This window comes from Lepidochelys kempii, chromosome 23, assembly GCF_965140265.1.
Source record: "Lepidochelys kempii isolate rLepKem1 chromosome 23, rLepKem1.hap2, whole genome shotgun sequence".
NCBI lineage: Eukaryota > Metazoa > Chordata > Testudines > Cheloniidae > Lepidochelys > Lepidochelys kempii.
Genome location: NC_133278.1, coordinates 11,535,712 through 11,555,360, shown reverse-complemented (window position 1 = coordinate 11,555,360; position 19,649 = coordinate 11,535,712). Strand labels below are relative to the sequence as shown.

General features: G+C 52.8%; 1 protein-coding gene across 1 annotated transcript in view; it reads right to left on the bottom strand.

The window, feature by feature from the left end:
- LOC140901855 (uncharacterized) overlaps nucleotides 1-19,649 on the bottom strand; it is a 355,192-nt gene continuing 335,543 nt past the window's right edge. The window contains exons 8-11 of the mRNA XM_073321279.1: nucleotides 17,954-18,259; nucleotides 14,740-14,856; nucleotides 9,129-10,104; nucleotides 1-7,212 (exon numbers count right to left, since the gene is read on the bottom strand). Coding sequence (XP_073177380.1) covers nucleotides 9,272-10,104; nucleotides 14,740-14,856; nucleotides 17,954-18,259 — 1,256 coding nt within the window. The 3' untranslated portion in view covers nucleotides 1-7,212; nucleotides 9,129-9,271. The remainder of the gene's footprint in view (nucleotides 7,213-9,128; nucleotides 10,105-14,739; nucleotides 14,857-17,953; nucleotides 18,260-19,649) is intronic.

The window sequence follows — 19,649 nt, the reverse complement described above, 5'->3', positions numbered from 1 at the left end:
TACAATTAAAATCAGTATTTTAATATAAGTTGAAGTGAAATTAATGAGGCACAACCAACAGTAGCCGATTAGCCACTGGGCCAACGGGGCCTCTCCAAGTACTCAGTAAGTGGCTGGTGGTGCTTTGCTCCCCTGCTTCAAGGGGGCCCCATCTGCAAGTTTTCTGCCCCTGAGAATTCTTGTGCAGAAGCAGCAGTTTATGGGTCCCCCTCCCCAATCTGCTCTTCTGATGGAAGAGGTGGTATCCTGGCAACATGGCCCCAAATTAAGGTCTTTGGATGTTTAAAAGCAAAATGTTACTGACCCAAAGTCCAACAGATTGGAAGTGACCCATTGTGTCACTGAGTCCAGCCCTTGCTAGTGAAGGCAATCCTGTCATATAATTCCTTGCAGAAACTATTAAACTCAATCTTCAAAGCAGTTAGCCTGTTTTCTCCCCAACTCCTCCTATTCGGTGGCTACTTCAGAACCTCCCTTCCCTGAGGGTCCTTCTCATGTCCAGCCTCAGTTTACCCATGGCCCGTTTCTCCCCATTTGTTCCTGTGCCAACTGTGACGAAGTGGGACTGGTCTTAATGTTCCCTCTAAATACTGTAGGGGTGCCTCAGTTTCCCCTATGCATTTCTTAAGTCTCTAGGTGGTGGGATAAGGGAGTGTAATTGTTGCAGCACAAAGGGCCAGGGTACATAAATGGCCGACACTCTGTCTCCTGGCAACTGATGGCCTGGGCCCTTCCCCCCTGCAAGGTGAGAGCTAAAGGTGTTGGAGAACAAAGGAATCAGGTGACCTCCTGGCCCAGAAAAAGGACAAAGCCCAAAGGAGGAGGGGCTGGCTGGGAACAAGAAGTAAAGGGCAGACGTGGTTGTCTGGCTCACTGCCCCCCAAAATGAACTCAGCTGAGGGGTCTTGTTCTCTGTACCTACAAGCTCTGTTTTAGACCATGTTCCTGTCATCTAATAAATCTCTGTTTTACTGGCTGGCTAAAAGTCATGTCTGACTGCGGAGTTGGGGGGCAGGACCCTCTGGCTTCCCCAGGACGCCGCCTGGGCAGACTCACTGTGGGAAGCGCACAGAGGAGCAAAGGATGCTAAATGCTCTGAGGTCAGACCCAGAAAGGTGGAAGCCGTGTAAGCTTTTTGCCCTGAAGGCAGTCTGCTCACAGAGAGGAGACTTCACCAGAGTCCTGCCTGACTTTGTAGGGAGCAGTTCCAGAGCATCGCCCAGGGACTCCATGACACCAACATTGTCCTTTAGCTTCCATAATTCTTCTGCTGCCCTATTGTTCAGCCCCTGATGTATTTATGGAGAGCAATCAGTTCTCCGTAAGCCCTTTGGGGTAGGGACTGTCTCTTGTTGTATGTCTGTACAGCACCTGGCACAACGGAGGCCCAATCTGGGCGGAGGAATCTCCACATTGTGCCGTCCTATCAACGAGGCATAACAAGACCCAATGGCTGGGAGAAGCAGCCAGACAAATTCAAACTAAAATAAGGCATGCATTTGTAACAGTGAGGGTAGCGAAGCTTTGGGGCAAATTCTCTGGCCTGTACTACACAGGAGAGATGAGATGATCACAAAGGTTTCCTGTTGACTTAGTTCCTGCCTTTCAGGGAGGTGGATTGCCAACGCCGATGGGAAAGACCCTCCTGGCGGCATAGCTAGTATCTATACTGAAGGATAAATACATTTAAAAACGTGGGGTTCTCAGATACTGCGGTAAAGGGGGCCAACGAAGTTCCCCATCACTGTTGCACCTGAGACCTGAAGATACAGAGCATTTTTTCTGAATTAACAGACTTTAAGGCTGAAAGGGATCATTAGCACATCTACCCTGAGCCCCTGGATATCACAGGCCATTAAATTTCACTATGTCACGCCAGCATTGGGTCCAATAACTCCTGTTTCACTAAAGTATATCTTCCAGAAAGGCATCTGGTCTTGATCTGAATCAGCGCCCCGCTCAAAAGCAGCTGATTGAAACAGAACCAGGACAAGACAGAGAGGACTTTGGCAGGAAGAGGGTGAGTTCCCGATAAATAGTTCTTTCACCATTGGAGTTCTGTACCATAGGCCACTTTACCCTGTCAAATACCTGTTAGTGTCCAGGGAAATAAGCCAGGAGCTATAGGAGAACGGATATTGAGGAATGGAGAACCACTCTTGGATAAACCCAGTTTGAGCTTAATGCACAAAAGAAGTTTTCACTTTACACAAGTGAAGACATATACCTTACCATGTTCTTGCCCAGAGAAGATTCATAGAATCATAGACAATTAAGGTTGGAAAAGACCTTTAAAGATCCCTGAATTCTCCAAACCAAGGGCGCATCTTCACGAGGGAAAAAAAATGTGTCCTTAATTTAGCTAACAGAAGTTCATGAAGATTTTACATCATATTATTTAATTTGAGTTAAGAACACACCTTTTTTCCCCCCAGTGCAGACACAGCTTTAGTAGCTAAGAGCTTGAGAAAAAGGGCAGATAGGTGTGAAAGTTGCAGCCAATGTTAGATGCATCCCTGCAATACATAACAGAGTTAAAATTAGAGCCATGTGAATAACTCTCTTTTTTTTGGTTCACTGGCAGTTCCAAAAACTAGCCTCAATTTTTTAAATCATTCGGGGCTGACCAGAAACAATTTTTTTTTAATTTCAGCAAAAACGTTAAAAAAATAGTTTGACCCAAAATGAAACATTTTGTTTTGATTTTGAGCCTTTTAAAAAACAATAAATAAATAAAAGAGTGAAGGAAATTTCTAAAAAAAAAAAAAAGTCATTTTGAATCAAAACACTTTATTTCAAAAATATTGAAAGAAAATATTTGTATTCTGAATGTTTGGAGGGGGTTTTTTTTGGAGGGGAGGTGTTTTTAATTGTTTTACCAAAATAACAAACTCAAACCAAATGCCTAAAATGTTTCAGTCAACCAGAATCTGCATTTGTTAGCAAAAAAAAAAGTCTCATCCAAAACTTCACCTCGCTCTAGTTGAAACTTTCGCTCCCCTTGAGATTCTGACATTTGCAGAGTTTATCTGGGGAATTTAACCAGCTCACGAGATTCATTCTTAAGCTATTTTGCCATAGAAGCTCTGTACCATAGTCTACTTTACCCAGTCAAATGCCTTTTAGTATCTGGGGACATGAGCCAGGAGCTATAGGAGAAAGGATATTGAGGAACGGAGAACCACTCTTGGATAAACCCAGTTTGAGCTTAACGCACAAAAGAAGTTTTCACTTTACACAATCTACCTGGGGTTGAATTGTAAAAATCACCATTTAATAATCATTGGCTGAGACCAGGAATGATCACTGGGTTCTTAAACCTTCCCCGCCACCCCCACCCAAAAAAAAAATCGAAGAAATATCAGCTAGGGACATTTACATTCCCCTCTATAAATTCTTAGAGACTAACCAATTTATTTGAGCATAAGCTTTCGTGAGCTACAGCTCACTTCATCGGATGCTCACGAAAGCTTATGCTCAAATAAATTGGTTAGTCTCTAAGGTGCCACAAGTACTCCTTTTCTTTTTGAGAATACAGACTAACACGGCTGCTACTCTGAAACCTCTATAAATTCTGGATCCCAACTACCTCAGTACTGAATCCCCCTCACTGAGCCATGCACTCAGGTACACACACACGGGGCAGGGAGGGACGGACATAAAGAGAAGCAACTCCCAGACTTCAGTGCAGAGAATTACATCCCAAACAGGCTAGTGTAATAAATTCATCTACTGTAGCAGGGTCTTCAGCTCTCTCACTCCACTTTGCCCAGAGTGCACTCCAGAGACGGGATGAGAGCCTAGGGGCTCGGTATGTCCTCCAGCAGCATCCGTGCTGCTCTGACCTCCCCAGAGAGACATGTTCAGACCCTCCATTTCACAGGAAGCAGTAACAAAACCTCCCCTTGATTTTCCATGTGTCTGAGCCACAGAACTAGAGCCTGATCCAGAATCTGTTGACTTCAAACGGGTAACTGGTGATTGACTGCAGCGGTCTTTGGATGAGGAGCTGGATTTCTACCCCCTTCATAAAGCAGTTTCTTGCCGGCTGGCTATGGCTTTCCCTCAAGGATTCTTTGTCTGCCATCAGCAAGTGTTTTGGTCAGTCCTCCCCCCTTAAATATTGGGGTCAGAGAGAGCCCCATTGCTCTTACCTCCATAAACAGGTGGCTCTTTCAGAGCCCAACAGTTTCACCCGCATGTTTTCAGCAACACATGTGCCCAACACCTCATTTCCCAGGACTCGGAACATTCAGGCTGGTCTGCCACGGGTTCCACTCATCCATCCATCACACAGCTGGCTTTGGTCAGTACCTTTGGTGTATTATTGTGTCCCACATCTCTAGTCCATGGATTTCCTCTCCAGCCCGTCACACTCAGAGCCAGTGGGGAAAAGAGGCTCCGACCTTTCTTCTTCCACAAATGCTGATAATAATCTCCTATCTGCAACCTTTTTTATTGCAGATCCCAGCGCTCCTCCCCCAAAAAACAAGGCTAGAATTGGATCACTGAGATAGACAGTGCTGGTAGCAGTGAGCAAAATCCACCTCTATGTGGAGAAACTAGTACAAGCCCCAGCACCTTGCTGGACCCAGACCTATGCAGGGGAAACACACACACACACTCTAGGACAGGCCAATAGGCAGATTGTGGGCCAAATCCAGACCACCAGACACTTTTGAACGGACCCTGAAATATTTTAATTTACTTTACCATTATCATTACTGATTTTTTTTTATTATTTTCTCTGGAGTCTGGACCTTGACCAGGAAATATGGACCTTGACAAAATAAATGGACTACCCTGTTCTAGGGGAACTTGGCCTCCACCATCCACACGGCTTTGGGGGAAAACTGCAGAGAGGAGCCAGCCAGCAGGGGGCAAAAGCAGCCAAAGCCAGGACTTCTGGTCCTTCAGAGAACAATCTACAGCTTTGAACAGCCTGTCCCTGCCCTGTGCTGATCAGCTTTTGCTCCAGGCCTCCTCCTCCCTTCTCACAGTCTCTTCACCTCATCTTCAGTCTACACTTGCCCCTCCTTCCCTTCCCTTTAGCTGATCCCCTCCAACCTCCCTCTCAAAAAATCATTGAACCCCCCCCACACACACACACATACACACACACACACCCCTTGTAGGCGTCTTTCTTGTAGATTTTGCAAACTTTGATGGGCAGTGCAAACAGATGCACATCATGAGACACACAATGGTCAGCCAGGGAGCCAAGTGTCTCCTACCCACTGCCAGAACAAAACCTGTTTATCACCTTCTGATGTCCACTCTTAACTAATGCACCTTAAGAATCTCAGTATGGAGACAGAACTCCTTAAATATCATCCATTTCACAAAGCTTAAGATGACCAGAGCATCACTGGCTCTTTGCAGAGACCTCACACGCCACCCTTTGGCACACTATTAGGTAGACAATAGACCCAGGAGACCCCTGGAAACCTCACATGCCCCCTTATGCCCTCTGGCTGTTTGCCTCAAGGGGTCTCTGGGTCACACCTCTCTTCTCTGGGTCACACCTCCCTTCTTACAGTAAGGGCAGCCACTGGCTGTTAATAAGCATCCATTCAGAGCTTTTGTGCCTGGGCCGTGTATCAGAGCCCACATTTGCTTTGCCCTTAATATGTACAATTTCCATAGGGGATTCTTGAAGTGCGATGCACCAGCCTTCCTGTTCTTCGCTCTGCTGGTGCAATATCCATCCCCCCCCGTCCCCGCCCAGTGCCGGTCCTGTCTGTTCAGATCATCAGCTGTTCGGGGCAGCTCTTCTACTACTCAATGTCTGTGTCGCACACTGGGGCCCCATTCTCAGCTGGCCAGTGGGCACTACCCTAATAAACTAATTAATTTTTAAAAAGGCCTGCCCTCCAGGTAAATCCGGCTTATGCCTTCAGACTAAGACTCAGGCAGGGCGACGTCATTAGGTTGCTGCCTCTCAGCATGCAGGTGGAATTTCACCTACTGCCATCAGCACCGTCTCGGAGCCAGTGGTGCCAGGATGGATTTTCCTAGGGTCGTAGATCCCAAAGCCAGAAGGGATCACGGGGATCATCTAGTCTGACCTCCTGCATAGCACAGGCCAGAGAATCCCTGTTTGAACTAGCATGGATCTTTGAGGGGGCGGGGAACCATTCAATCTTGATTTTAAAATGGCCAGCCATGGAGAATCCACCACCACCCTTGTTCCCATCGTTCATCACCCTCACGGTTAAAATGTTACTTCTAGTCTGAATTGGTCTGGCTTCAGCTTCCAGCCGTTGGATCGGGCTGTGACCAAGTCGTCCCTCAACCTTCTCCATGTTAAGCTGAACAGACTGAGCTCATGTGTCTCTCACTGTGAGGCAGGATTTAGGATCCTTTAATCTTTGTGGAGATTAAGATTTTGTCACAGTTATTTTTAGTAAAAGTCACAGACAGGTCGCAGGCACTTAACACAAATTTATGGAAGCCTGCAACCTGTCTGAGACTTTTACTAAAAATAACTAGGGGGGAGGGGGGAGAGGAAACAGCTCCAACTCCAGGACCAGCTACAGCCATTGGGACAATGGGGGAGGAACAGCTCCAGCCCCAGCTGCTGGGGTGTGGGGAAGGAAGGCCCCAGCCAGTGGCAAGGGAGGACAGCCACAGCTGCTCTGGCGGGGATGGAGGGGGGACAGCTCCAGGCCCATCTGCTGACTGTTCCGGCCACAGCCACTAACTACCCCAGCCGCTGACCACCTTGGCTGCGGGGCAGGAGGCAGCTCCGGCCCCCACCACTGCTGCAGGGGGCGGGTTGAAGCCGAAGAAGTCACAGACGTCCATTAAAACATAAGGGCATCTGTGACCTCCGTGACTAAATCGTATCCTTTCATCATCCTTTCATCTTGGACGAGTTGCATCCGAGAGTGCTAAAGGAATTGGCGGCTGTGATTGCAGAGCCATTGACCATTATCTTTGAAAACTCGTGGCAAATGGGGGAAGTCCCAGATGACTGGAAAAAGGCTAATGTAGTGCCAATCTTTAAAAAAGGAAAGAAGGAGGATCCTGGGAACTACAGGCCAGTCAGCCTCACCTCAGTCCCCGGAAAAATCATGGAGCAGGTCCTCAAAGAATCAATCCTGAAGCACTTACATGAGAGGAAAGTGATCAGGAACAGTCAGCATGGATTCACCAAGGGTAGGTCATGCCTGACTAATCTAATCGCCTTCTATGATGAGATTACTGGTTCTGTGGATGAAGGGAAAGCAGTGGATGTATTGTTTCTTTACTTTAGCAAAGCTTTTGACACGGTCTCCCACAGTATTCTTGTCAGCAAGTTAAAGAAGTATGGGCTGGATGAATGCACTATAAGGGGGGTAGAAAGTTGGCTAGATTGTCGGGCTCAACGGGTAGTGATCAATGGCTCCATGTCTAGTTGGCAGCCGGTGTCAAGTGGAGTGCCCCAGGGGTCGGTCCTGGGGCCGGTTTTGTTCAATATCTTCATAAATGATCTGGAGGATGGTGTGGATTGCACTCTCAGCAAATTTGCAGATGATACTAAACTGGGAGGAGTGGTAGATACGCTGGAGGGCAGGGATAGGATACAGAGGGACCTAGACAGATCGGAGGATTGGGCCAAAAGAAATCTGATGAGGTTCAATAAGGATAAGTGCAGGGTCCTGCACTTAGGACGGAAGAACCCAATGCACAGCTACAGACTAGGGACCGAATGGCTAGGCAGCAGTTCTGCGGAAAAGGACCTAGGGGTGACAGTGGACGAGAAGCTGGATATGAGTCAGCAGTGTGCCCTTGTTGCCAAGAAGGCCAATGGCATTTTGGGATGTATAAGTAGGGGCATAGCGAGCAGATCGAGGGACGTGATCGTCTCCCTCTATTCGACATTGGTGAGGCCTCATCTGGGGTACTGTGTCCAGTTTTGGGCCCCACACTACAAGAAGGATGTGGAGAAATTGGAGAGAGTCCAGCGAAGGGCAACAAAAATGATTAGGGGTCTGGAACACATGACTTATGAGGAGAGGCTGAGGGAACTGGGATTGTTTAGTCTGCAGAAGAGAAGAATGAGGGGGGATTTGATAGCTGCTTTCAACTACCTGAGAGGTGGTTCCAGAGAGGATGGTTCTAGACTATTCTCAGTGGTAGAAGAGGACAGGACAAGGAGTAATGGTCTCAAGTTGCAGTGGGGGAGGTTTAGGTTGGATATTAGGAAAAACTTTTTCACTAGGAGAGTGGTGAAACACTGGAATGCATTACCTAGGGAGGTGGTAGAATCTCCTTCCTTAGAAGTTTTTAAGGTCAGGCTTGACAAAGCCCTGGCTGGGATGATTGAATTGGGGATTGGTCCTGCTTTGAGCAGGGGGTTGGACTAGATGACCTCCTGAGGTCCCTTCCAACTCTGATATTCTATGATTCTATGATTCTCGTGGCTCTTCTCTGAGCCCTCTCCAATTCACCAACATCCTTCTTGAATGGTGGGCACCAGAACTGGATGCACTGGCAAGCGACGGGTGAAGAAGTCGCATTTCTAGGGTTTATTTTTCCTCTAGTTTAGTGATTTCTCCCCGAGCGGAGTCTCTGCCAGGTGTAACCACACCTCCTTCTCCCCACACATACACTTTTCTCCCGTGGTTTCCATTCTGTAGGCAGCTAAGGTACCAACGAGTGCAACACAGATCCACAGAGGACATGTCCACTATGATTAAACTTGCTCTGGGTTTCTTTTTGGTGGGACACGTGCAATACGTTGTGAATTCAAAAGGAATCTTTCCCCCAGGTGGACAGAGAGTCTTTCCCCTCCCCTGCCCCCCAGGGACTCTCCGAGGTGTTACAAGCACTGAGCTCCCCTGTGTCCTCAGTCACCATCCTCCATGGACTCTCCGAGGTATCACAAAGAATGAGCTTCCATATGTCCTCGGTCACCATCCCCCATGGACTCTCCAAGATGTCACAAAAATGAGCTCCCCTGTGTCCACTGTCACCATCCCACATGCACTCTCTGAGGCGTTACAAGCGCTGAGCTCCCCTGTGTCCACGGTCACCATCCCACGTGGATCCTCCAAGATCTAATAAGCAGTGTTCTCCCACAGAAGCCCTTTGTCCATGTGTCCCCTGTGGATTCTCCCAAGTGTAATAAGCCCTGAGCTCACCTGTGTCCAAGGCGGAACACGCATTGCACTCCAACGGGAACCCTTTGCCCACGTGCCCGGCATGTCCTTACTCCAAGCATGGGTCTCTAATAAGGCATGAGCAGTGTGCAAAATCCTCCCCCGCCCCTCCCCTGGCAGGCTGCTCATAGCGGGTTGGCCGCGTGGGTCCTGTGGTGCAGGATGAGCGCCGAGCTCTGGCTGAAGCTTTTCCCGCACTGGGTGCACTGGTAGGGGCGCTCGCCGGTGTGGATGCGCTGGTGGCGGATGAGGTGGGAGCTGCGGCTGAAGCTCTTGGCGCACTGCGGGCAGCGGTAGGGCTTCTCGCCGGTGTGGATGCGCTGGTGCTCCAGCAGGCGGGAGCTCTCGCAGAAGCGCTTGCCGCACTGGGCGCACTGGAAGGGCTTCTGGCCGGTGTGGAGGCGCTGGTGCTGGATGAGGTTGGAGCTCCAGGAGAAGCGCTTGCCGCACTGCGGGCAGCGGTAGGGCTTCTCGCCCGTGTGCATGCGCTGGTGCTGCAGCAGGTTGGAGTTCTGGGTGAAGCTCTTGGCGCAGGCCCCGCACTTGTAGGGCTTCTCCCCTGTGTGGGTGCCCAGGTGGCGCATCAGGTGGGAGCTCTGGCTGAAGCCCTTGCCGCACTCCGTGCACTTGTAGGGCTTCCCCAGCGACGGGCAGGGGGCCGAGGCGCCAGCATAGGGAGGGGCCTGGCCCGGCTGGGCCTCTGGCTCGCTCCCCCAGGCCTGGCCGAGCCGCTCCACTGGGGACTTTCCCTCCTGGCCCCCAGCCTCAGCCTCATCCCTCCAGGCTGGGCCCAGACACTCCACTTCAGAGTCCCCCTGCTGCCCCCCGGCCTCGGCCCCCCAGGCGAGGTCTGGGTCTGGGCCCCGGGGATTGTTCCCGGCGGAGCCTCTCGTGGACATCCTGTGTGGCTGTGCTGCCTCCTGACAGGGATCTCCCACCTCAGGCTCGCTCCCGCCACCTGTAGAGATAAGAGAGGGGTGAGTCACGCCCTGGGCCGAGGCAGACGCAAGGGGCTGCTCACTGCAGCCGGTTGGGAATTTCTCATGGGGACGATATTTCAAAGGACAACACGCTCTCCTCCTGTGAGGAAGGGGGAATTTTCTGTAACATTCCAACGATTCCAATGCCTGGTGCTTTGCGGATTAAAGACCCTCTCTTGGGGCGGAGCCGGAGAAAGGCTGAAATTAACCCATATCTGTGGAGGCTCCACAAAGACAATGGGAACCCCAGGGATCGAGCAACTGATGCTTATCCTCGGGAATCTCTGGCAGGCTGAACTGGGGAACTCAGCATGGGTCTGCAGGAGCTGGATAAGGAGAGGAGACTCAAAGACTTGGCTTGTGTAGCCCCAGCGAAAGAAAGCTGAGGAGAGATATGATCGCTCTCTATCGGTACAGGAGAACCCCGGTTATCCGCTCTAATTGGGATCCGTGCCAGATCAGATCATCAAAACCGGATAAACCGGAGAATGACAAAATGTGATACTGCAGCACCATCTAGTGGCCACCGGAGAGATCATCTACTTCAGGCCCTGGAGTCCTGGTTGTTTGGTAAACACGGCGAGCCAATTAAGGGAGAGTTGAATAAACAGAGTTCTGCTCCACATCAGAGAGCTACACACCAGGGAGGGAGAGGAGTTACTTAAGTTAAGCACCAATGTGGACACAAGAACAAATGGATGTAAACCGGCTATCAACAAGTTTAGGCTAGAAATTAGATGAAGCTTCCTAACCATCGGAGGAGTGACGTTCCGGAAGACCGGGGGCCAAAAATCCTAACAAGCTTCCAGACTGAACTTGGTAAGTTTAGGGAGGGGATAATATGGTGACATTGCCTACAATGGCATGAAGCCGATCTGCAACTGCTCGCAGCAAATATCTCCACCGGCCTGGGTGGGACACTGCATGGGGAGGGCTCTGAGTTACTACAGCAAATTTTTCCCAGGTGCCTGGCTGGTGGGTGTTGCCCACATGCTCAGGGTCTAACTGATCGCCGTATTTGGGGCTGGGAAGGAATTTTTCCCCAGGTCAGATTGGCAGAGACCATGGGATGTTTTTGTCTTTCTCTGCGGCATGGGACACTTGCAGGCTTAAACTAGTGTTAATGGTGGAGTCTCTGTAACTTGAATAATGACAGGTTTCAGAGTAACAGCCGTAGCTCACGAAAGCTTATGCTCAAATAAATTGGTTAGTCTCTAAGGTGCCACAAGTACTCCTTTTCTTTTTTCTGTAACTTGAAGTCTTCATTATTTGAGGACTTCCGTAACTCAGCCAGAGGTTAGGGGTCTGTTACAGGAGTGGGTGGGTGAGGTTCTGTGGCCTGCAATGTGAAGGAGGTCAGACTAGATGATCATGATGGTCCCTTCTGACCTTATGGTCTAAGAAAGGCATCAGGTGGCTGGAATAAAGGGTGGCTTTTGGGAAAAAGACAACCGCTCTGAGACTAACAGGGAGATGGAGAGAGATCGAGAAAGGGATTCCACAGAAGCTTGGCTGGGTGGACCACTGGCTTAGCCAGAAAGGACTACATCTTAACCTTTAGTTCTCTATCCTATGACTTCCCGATGCTGGGTTCTAGCTGACTAATAAACCCTGCTCTGCTTTGCAAATGCTTCCGGATGTCACTGCAAATACTCACTGAAGTGCATGGGTCCCTGAAGGGTGTACAAGTCTCTGACCAGGAGCCTAGCTTGGTTGGACTCACTGGGCAGAGCTCAGTGTGAAGCAGGAATGCTGGAGCTCAAAAGATCAGTCTCAGAGGCACTGATGCCATGTGGCCTACGTGAAGGAAGAGTGGGACCCCTTGGGGTCCACCACACAGATGGGGTTCTTCCCAGGGGCTGTTCAAAAGCCAGGGCATAGCACGGATCCTGCAGACCCGTGAGCCCACCCCAAATCACATTCAGAATTTTCCAGGTGGAAATTTTAATTTTACTGAATCTTTTCAATTTTCCATTGGGAACAGAAATAGAAGATTTTGTTCCAGGTCAGTTTGACCCAAATCGAAATATTTTGGATTGCTCAACTGGTCTGAAACATTTAGTTGCAAATCAGTTCAGCTTTAATCAGCATTTCATGTCAAATGCATCTGTACAACAGGGCTAATAGCTCTTCCCTCCCTCACAGGATAAACACATTAAGAAGGACTGTGAAGTGCTTAGAGAGCTACTGATGAAAAAGAACTAGGTATTATTTCTATTTCCATATTATGGTACATTGCCTCATGGGAGTTGTGTTCCAGGTCCCCATTCTCTCATATGGGCTGGGCTCCCTGGCTGGACTACATCTCCCATGATGCAACATAGTCTTCCCTCTCAGTGAGGCATGTAGTGCATCATGGGAGATGCAGTTCGGCCAAGCACCCCAACCCATAGGCGAGAAGGGACGCATGAGGTACATGAACTACACTTCCCATGATGCACCATGATGAAAGTTGAATACTGAACTAACTCAAAACTAGGCTTGGCAGAATTCCATTTTTAATATGTATAATTTTAATGGATTAGATCACTGTTTATTTTTCAGCATTTTTTGTTTTTTATCGATTTAAATTTTCACAGTTGCGTAAAATTATGGGGTTTAAGTAATTTTTTTGATTTTTATCAATTTAAATTTTCACAGGTGTGGGAAATTGGATCAGATAATGGGGGAGGGTCAGACAATATTATTTTATGACAGTAGATGTTGAAATTCAAAAAGTTAAAGCTTGATAATCATTAAAACACAAATGGCCAACGTCAGGTCAAAATGAGCAAAGGAAATATCCTTCACTCAAACTCTGATGAGCAGCATTTTTCTTACTTTGCCTATCTATAAATTTCAATTTTTAGCAATGGAAACATTGTTTTGTGGGTTTGTGTGTGCGCACAGTGAAATCAACGTTTACTGACAAAACCCCTTCAAAGCCGACTGAAAACAAAGCATTTTGGAGTCACCTCACTGCTCCCCAATGAAGCATTTCCATTCAGGGATAGCAAAATGTTCCACATCAAGGAAAAAAAACCAAAAATGCTGAAACGAAACATCTCACCAGTTCCTAATTGAAACTTTTTGTTCCACAGGAAAAAAAAATGCGACATTTCGACTTTTCACCCCATTCAGGACGAAAACAAACGTTGAAATGTCACAGTTTCCAACCGGGTGGACATTCCAGTTGTTGCTCATTTTGTAACTATCGTTCTATTCTATGCGGGTCTGCATACTGTGCCTACCCCAGAATATTGGAGTCTCGTCCAGTCATGCAGCCAGCAAGGTAGCTAACATCTGTCACATTTGTTCTCTCCCAGGAGGAGAAGTGTGTAGTGGCCTGGTTTGGTCTGGATACCCACCAACCCAAACGTGTTGCTACACAGCTCGATAAGGGAGGCTTTGCACTTGGAGTGGAAGGTGGTGAGGTTTGAGATGCTCCCACGGAGAATCATACCACTCTCATTTTGGTCTGGAGCGGAGTAGAAGCCATGGGCCCTGCCGCAAGGCCCCTTTAAAAGGAGGCGGGGTCAATCCCACCTGGGCCTTTTATCTCTCTGCAGACCTGGCTGTCAGTCACAAGCTCTGGGATGTAAATCAGGCTCAGTCCATTTCCCCTTAAAGGAGCCGCTCACCCTGAGACCCAACAGCACCAAATATCACACTGGGTACTCTTCACAGCAGTGTGGCCTAGTGAATAAAGCACAGGACAGCTGGGCTCTCTCTCCAGGTCTGCACTGGGTGACCTCGTGCATGTCACTTCCCCTGTCTGTGCAAAAGAAGGACAATGGTACAGCCCGTCTTTTGATGTGTTGCGAAAAGGGCCAATTGACTTGTTCAAGGGCCCAATTTGACGAAGTGGGAACGTTCTGTGATATCTGTGTGATGCCTATGCCCGCCTCCGTTTCAACTTTGCATTGCTACCCAGTGGGCGCGCAAGTTAGGTGAATTCCACCTGGCCTCGCTGGAGGACAATGGACTGAGAGGTGAGAAAAGTCAGCTTTTGAGGGAGGCTCAATTGCCCTCACTTGGGATTGCGCTGGCATGGCATGGCCAGGACGGACAATGTCTTGACCAGTGTGTCTCAAACTGGGGGTCCTGACTCAAAAGCCTATTGTAAGGGGGGTCACAGTATTGCCACCCTTGCTTCTCCACTCTCCAGCCAACTAGCTCTGCAGGCAGCAGACCTGGCGGCTGGCCAGGTGCCCAGCTCTGAAGGCAGCGTCGCTGCCGACAGCAGCACAGAAGGGTGGCCTGGTATGGATGGGGTAGATAGTCTTTTGGGGGGGGGAAGGGGGTGTCACAGCCTGAAATATTTTCAAAGGGGGTTCTAGCAAAAAAAAAAAAAAGTTTCAGAACCCCTGGTCTTTGACCTTTATGGCTCTGTGCTAACCTAGGGATTTCCCCGTGGTGGGTTTCAGATAACCAGTGAACCCTGTTCTGGTGTGAAAAGGCTGCTGGGTGTCACTGCAAATACTTGACAATCAAAAGAAAGCAATTCAGCTGACCCAACGTTAGGCCGTGTCTGGGATTTTGTTCAGCCACTTTCAAAACGTATGGCTTTTTAGGACCGATTCAGGATGCAACTCTTCCTTCTAAAGCCCAAACTGATTTCCCGCATTCCTCACCTGCACGGGTGCCCCTCAGGACCGCCCTTTCTGTGGAGTCCAGGAGATGCGGGGCGCAGGGCCCTTCCCCTCGCCTCATCTGGAACAGCACGTCCTGGGGGCAGGGGGCTGGGAATCCTGTTCATGGGGGAAGGAAACAGGTCAAAGGTCAAAGGAACGCAACAAAGCCAGGTGCGTGATCTTGACTCGCCTCCTCTTTGGGAGTGGGCTAACTGGGTTGGGGTGAGGAGGGGGAGAATCCTTCCTGACCCCTGCAGGCACCTGGCTGAAGCCCTGAAGCATGAGGTTGGATTAAAATCACTGTCTTAAGGCAGAGTTGGGGGTGGTCTGAGCAGGTTGAGGGGAGGTGATGGGGTGGGGGGGATCCCCGCACAGATGCCCCAGTGCTGGCTGGGTCAGTGGAGGGAGGGTATAGGGAGGCCCCCATGCAGGCAATATTGCTTTCCCCCGGAAAGAAAGAGGGGGATTCCAGGGCCAGAAGGGACCACCATGAGGCCCAGCTGGAGATGAGATGAGAATGTCAGACACACCCAGCTCTTAATACCTCAGGGAAATGTGGCCTTCCCCAGTTCCATCAGGGCCTACCTATGATCCTGTACAGCTCCCCCTCCCCTACCAGACCCTATTATGCCCGTAACATGCACAGCACCACAGTGGGGTCACATGCCCCCAGACCCATAATATTATCACCAAGTGCTCCCCAGCCACAGTGCTCACTCCGTCTGTGTGTGTAGGCGGGGCTGCTAGCCCCCTTCTACAGAGAGGGAAACTGAGGCACAGTGGGGCGCAGATGCTTGCCCACAGCCACATGGCAGAGCCAGGAATGGAACCCAGGAATCCTGCTCTAGCAACTAGGCAAGCTGCCCTCTGTCTCTGCAGCATTAGCATCAAGCCCAACACTGGGGTCCTGGCAGAGCGGGGCGAGTGGGGAGTGGGAGAGCTTGGGTAATACAGCTGGGTCAGAGAGCTGCCTTACTTTTGGGCTGCTTATTAACTTTCATGAGAGGGAAATCAAAGCTCAGGTGGAGAGGAGGGATGACTGGTAAATGGCAGGGAAAGCTCTGCACAGACTTCCCAGGTCTGGCTGGGTCAGTTGGGGGGAGGGAATAGGGGGATCCCCACACAGACTCTCCAGGGCTGGCTGGGGCAATTGGGGGGGCAGTGGGGGATCCCTGCACAGACTCCCTGGGGGGGATGGGGCAGTGGGGGGGGATCCCCGCACAGACTCCCCGGGAGGGGATGGGGGGCAGTGGGGGGCAGTTGGGGGGATCCCCGCAGACACTCCCCGGGGAGGATGGGGGGCAGTGGGGGGGCAGTTGGAGGGGATCCCCGCACAGACTCCCCGGGGGGCGGATGGGGGGCAGTGGGGGGCAGTTGGGGGGATCCCCGCAGAGACTCTGCGGGAGAATGGGGGGCAGTTGGGGGGATCCCCGCACAAACTCCCCGGAGGGGATGGGGGGCAGTGGGGGGGCAGTTGGGGGGGATTCCCGCACAGGCTCCCCGGGGGGGTGGGGGGCAGTTGGGGGGGATTCCCGCACAGGCTCCCCGGGGTGGGGGGGCAGTTGGGGGGATCCCCGCACAGGCTCCCCGGGGGGGATGGGGGGCAGTGGGGGGGCAGTTGGAGGGGATCCCCGCACAGACTCCCCGGGGGGCGGATGGGGGGCAGTTGGGGGGGATCACTGCACAGGCTCCCCGGGGGGGTGGGGGGCAGTTGGGGGGGATTCCCGCACAGGCTCCCCGGGGGGGTGGGGGGCAGTTGGGGGGGATTCCCGCACAGGCTCCCCGGGGGGGTGGGGGGCAGTTGGGGGGATCCCCGCACAGGCTCCCCGGGGGGGTGGGGGGCAGTTGGGGGGATCCCCGCACAGGCTCCCCGCGGGGGTGGGGGGCAGTTGGGGGGATCCCCGCACAGGCTCCCCAGGGGGGTGGGGTGCAGTTGGGGGGGATTCCCGCACAGGCTCCCCGCGGGGGTGGGGGGCAGTTGGGGGATCCCCGCACAGGCTCCCCGCGGGGGTGGGGGCAGTTGGGGGGATCCCCGCACAGGCTCCCCGGGGGGGTGGGGGGCAGTGGGGGGGCAGTTGGAGGGGATCCCCGCACAGACTCCCCGGGGGGCGGATGGGGGGCAGTTGGGGGGGATCCCCGCACAGGCTCCCCGGGGGGCGGATGGGGGGCAGTTGGGGGGGATCCCCGCACAGGCTCCCCGGGGGGGTGGGGGGCAGTTGGGGGGGATTCCCGCACAGGCTCCCCGGGGGGGTGGGGGGCAGTTGGGGGGGATCCCCGCACAGGCTCCCCGGGGGGGTGGGGGGCAGTTGGGGGGGATTCCCGCACAGGCTCCCCGGGGGGGTGGGGGGTAGTTGGGGGGATCCCCGCACAGGCTCCCCGGGGGGGTGGGGTGCAGTTGGGGGGGATTCCCGCACAGGCTCCCCGGGGGGTGGGGGGCAGTTGGGGGATCCCCGCACAGGCTCCCCGGGGGGGTGGGGGCAGTTGGGGGGATCCCCGCACAGGCTCCCCGGGGGGGGTGGGGGGCAGTGGGGGGGCAGTTGGAGGGGATCCCCGCACAGACTCCCCGGGGGGGTGGGGGGCAGTTGGGGGGGATTCCCGCACAGGCTCCCCGCGGGGGTGGGGGGCAGTTGGGGGGGATTCCCGCACAGGCTCCCCGGGGGGGTGGGGGGCAGTTGGGGGGGATCCCCGCACAGGCTCCCCGGGGGGGTGGGGGGCAGTTGGGGGGGATCCCCGCACAGGCTCCCCGGGGGGGTGGGGGGCAGTTGGGGGGGATCCCCGCACAGGCTCCCCGGGGGGGTGGGGGGCAGTTGGGGGGGATCCCCGCACAGGCTCCCCGGGGGGGTGGGGGGCAGTTGGGGGGATCCCCGCACAGGCTCCCCGGGGGGTGGGGGGCAGTTGGGGGGATCCCCGCACAGGCTCCCCGGGGGGGTGGGGGGCAGTTGGGGGGATCCCCGCACAGGCTCCCCGGGGGGGTGGGGGGCAGTTGGGGGGGATTCCCGCACAGGCTCCCCGGGGGGGTGGGGGGCAGTTGGGGGGATCCCCGCACAGGCTCCCCGGGGGGGTGGGGGGCAGTTGGGGGGATCCCCGCACAGGCTCCCCGGGGGGGTGGGGGGCAGTTGGGGGGATCCCCGCACAGGCTTCCCGGGGGGTGGGGGGCAGTGCGGGGGGAGACTCCTGCCCACCCCCCTTCCGCCACGCCGGGCTCGCCTCTCACCCCCCCGGGCGCTGCTCCGCGCCGCCGCCCCGGGCCCCCGCAGCCGGATGGGAGCCGTCCTGGCCCGGCGGCAGCACCAGGAAGCTCCGGTCTCAGTCGCATCTTCTGCGCCCCGCCACCCCCACTGGCCGCTCTGCCCCACAGCTGCCGGCTCGCTGGTTTTAACCCGCCCCTCGCCGGGGTGCTGGGCTTGCCAACCCTCCGGGATCGGCCGGGAGCCTCCCGGCCTGGGCCTGGGCCTCCCGGCGGCGATTAAAGGCCCCCCGGGAGTCCGGGTGAAGCCCGGCGCGGGGCGATCGGTGTCTGCTGCGGCGCAGGGGAGACTCAGCTTTACCAGTGAGCCTCTCAGGCCAGCAGCCACAGTGGGTTCCCCGTCCCCGACCGTGCGGAAATCAAGACGGGAGGTTTGTCCTGGAAAATCTGCTCCCGCCGGTCAACGGAGCAGTTCTCTGGCCCGTGGGTCCCCGGAGAGCCAGTGGGCCCTTCAGGCCTTGGGATCGATGGAAAAAAAATCTGAGGGCCTCAAGCTGCCGCTTGTAGTGGAGACCTCAGACCTCATCGCCATCTGGGGAGACCCGTCAGTGCAGCTGGCTTCAGTGGCCGGCCACTGGAAGAACCCTGATTTTGCGGACAGTATTACCCGTGTCCTCAAGTGGTCCATAAACAAGTGTCCACGAGCGGTCACAACAATGTAGCGTTTTTTGTGGAGTCAAGAGTGTTTCACACGCAGACCTGATTACAAAGCCCGGCGGTACTGCTCAGTGCTTTCTCTTTAAGGGGCGCAATACTGCTCCAGAGGTCAGAGGTCAGTCGGGATGGAAAGAAGCCTTCCCATCCCATAAGCCTTTTAGGGATCTGCCCCAAAAGGTCCAAATCTCGAGAATTTTTCCAAACTGCTCATCTGAACAAATATTGGCTCTATTAGGAAGGAAACGTTTTGATTTTTTATCTTAAAATGAATGGTTTGTTAGGTTATATTTTTTTAAAAGATAAATAAAATGAAACTGACCCAAAACAAATCATTTGTCGGAATTTGGTTTGTGAAAAAGTTCAACTACCTGAAAGGGGGTTCCAAAGAGGATGGATCTAGACTGTTCTCAATGGTAGCAGATGACAGAACGGGGAGTAATGGTCTCAAGTTGCAGTGGGGGAGGTCTAGGTTGGATATTAGGAAAAACTTTTTCACTAAGAGGGTGGTGAAACACTGGAATGCGTTACCTAGGGAGGTGGTGGAATCTCCTTCCTTAGAAGTTTTTAAGGTCAGGCTTGACAAAGCCCTGGCTGGGATGATTTAGTCGGGGATCGGTCCTGCTTTGAGCAGGGGGTTGGACTAGATGACCTCCTGAGGTCCCTTCCAACCCTGATATTCTATGATTCTATGATTTTGGCACTTGTCCCAATTTGGGAGGGGTTTTTGTTTTGGTTTTTTTGGGTTGTAATTTCTCATTTCAAAATGACTTTCTTTCGAAATTTCTTTTTTTTTTTCATTTGAAAAATGTAAAAAGGATGAAAATGAAGCATTTCTATCAACATGAATTATTTTGGGGGGGATTCCGCTTCACCCAAACTTTGAGAGGACTTTGCCCCCCCCCAAAAAATGTCAAAATTTTTCACAGGACAGAAACTCTGTCCTCCAATCAAGTCTAGGAGACATCCCTGAATCCCCTGTGCTGCCGTCTGGTGCACTGGTTTGGGG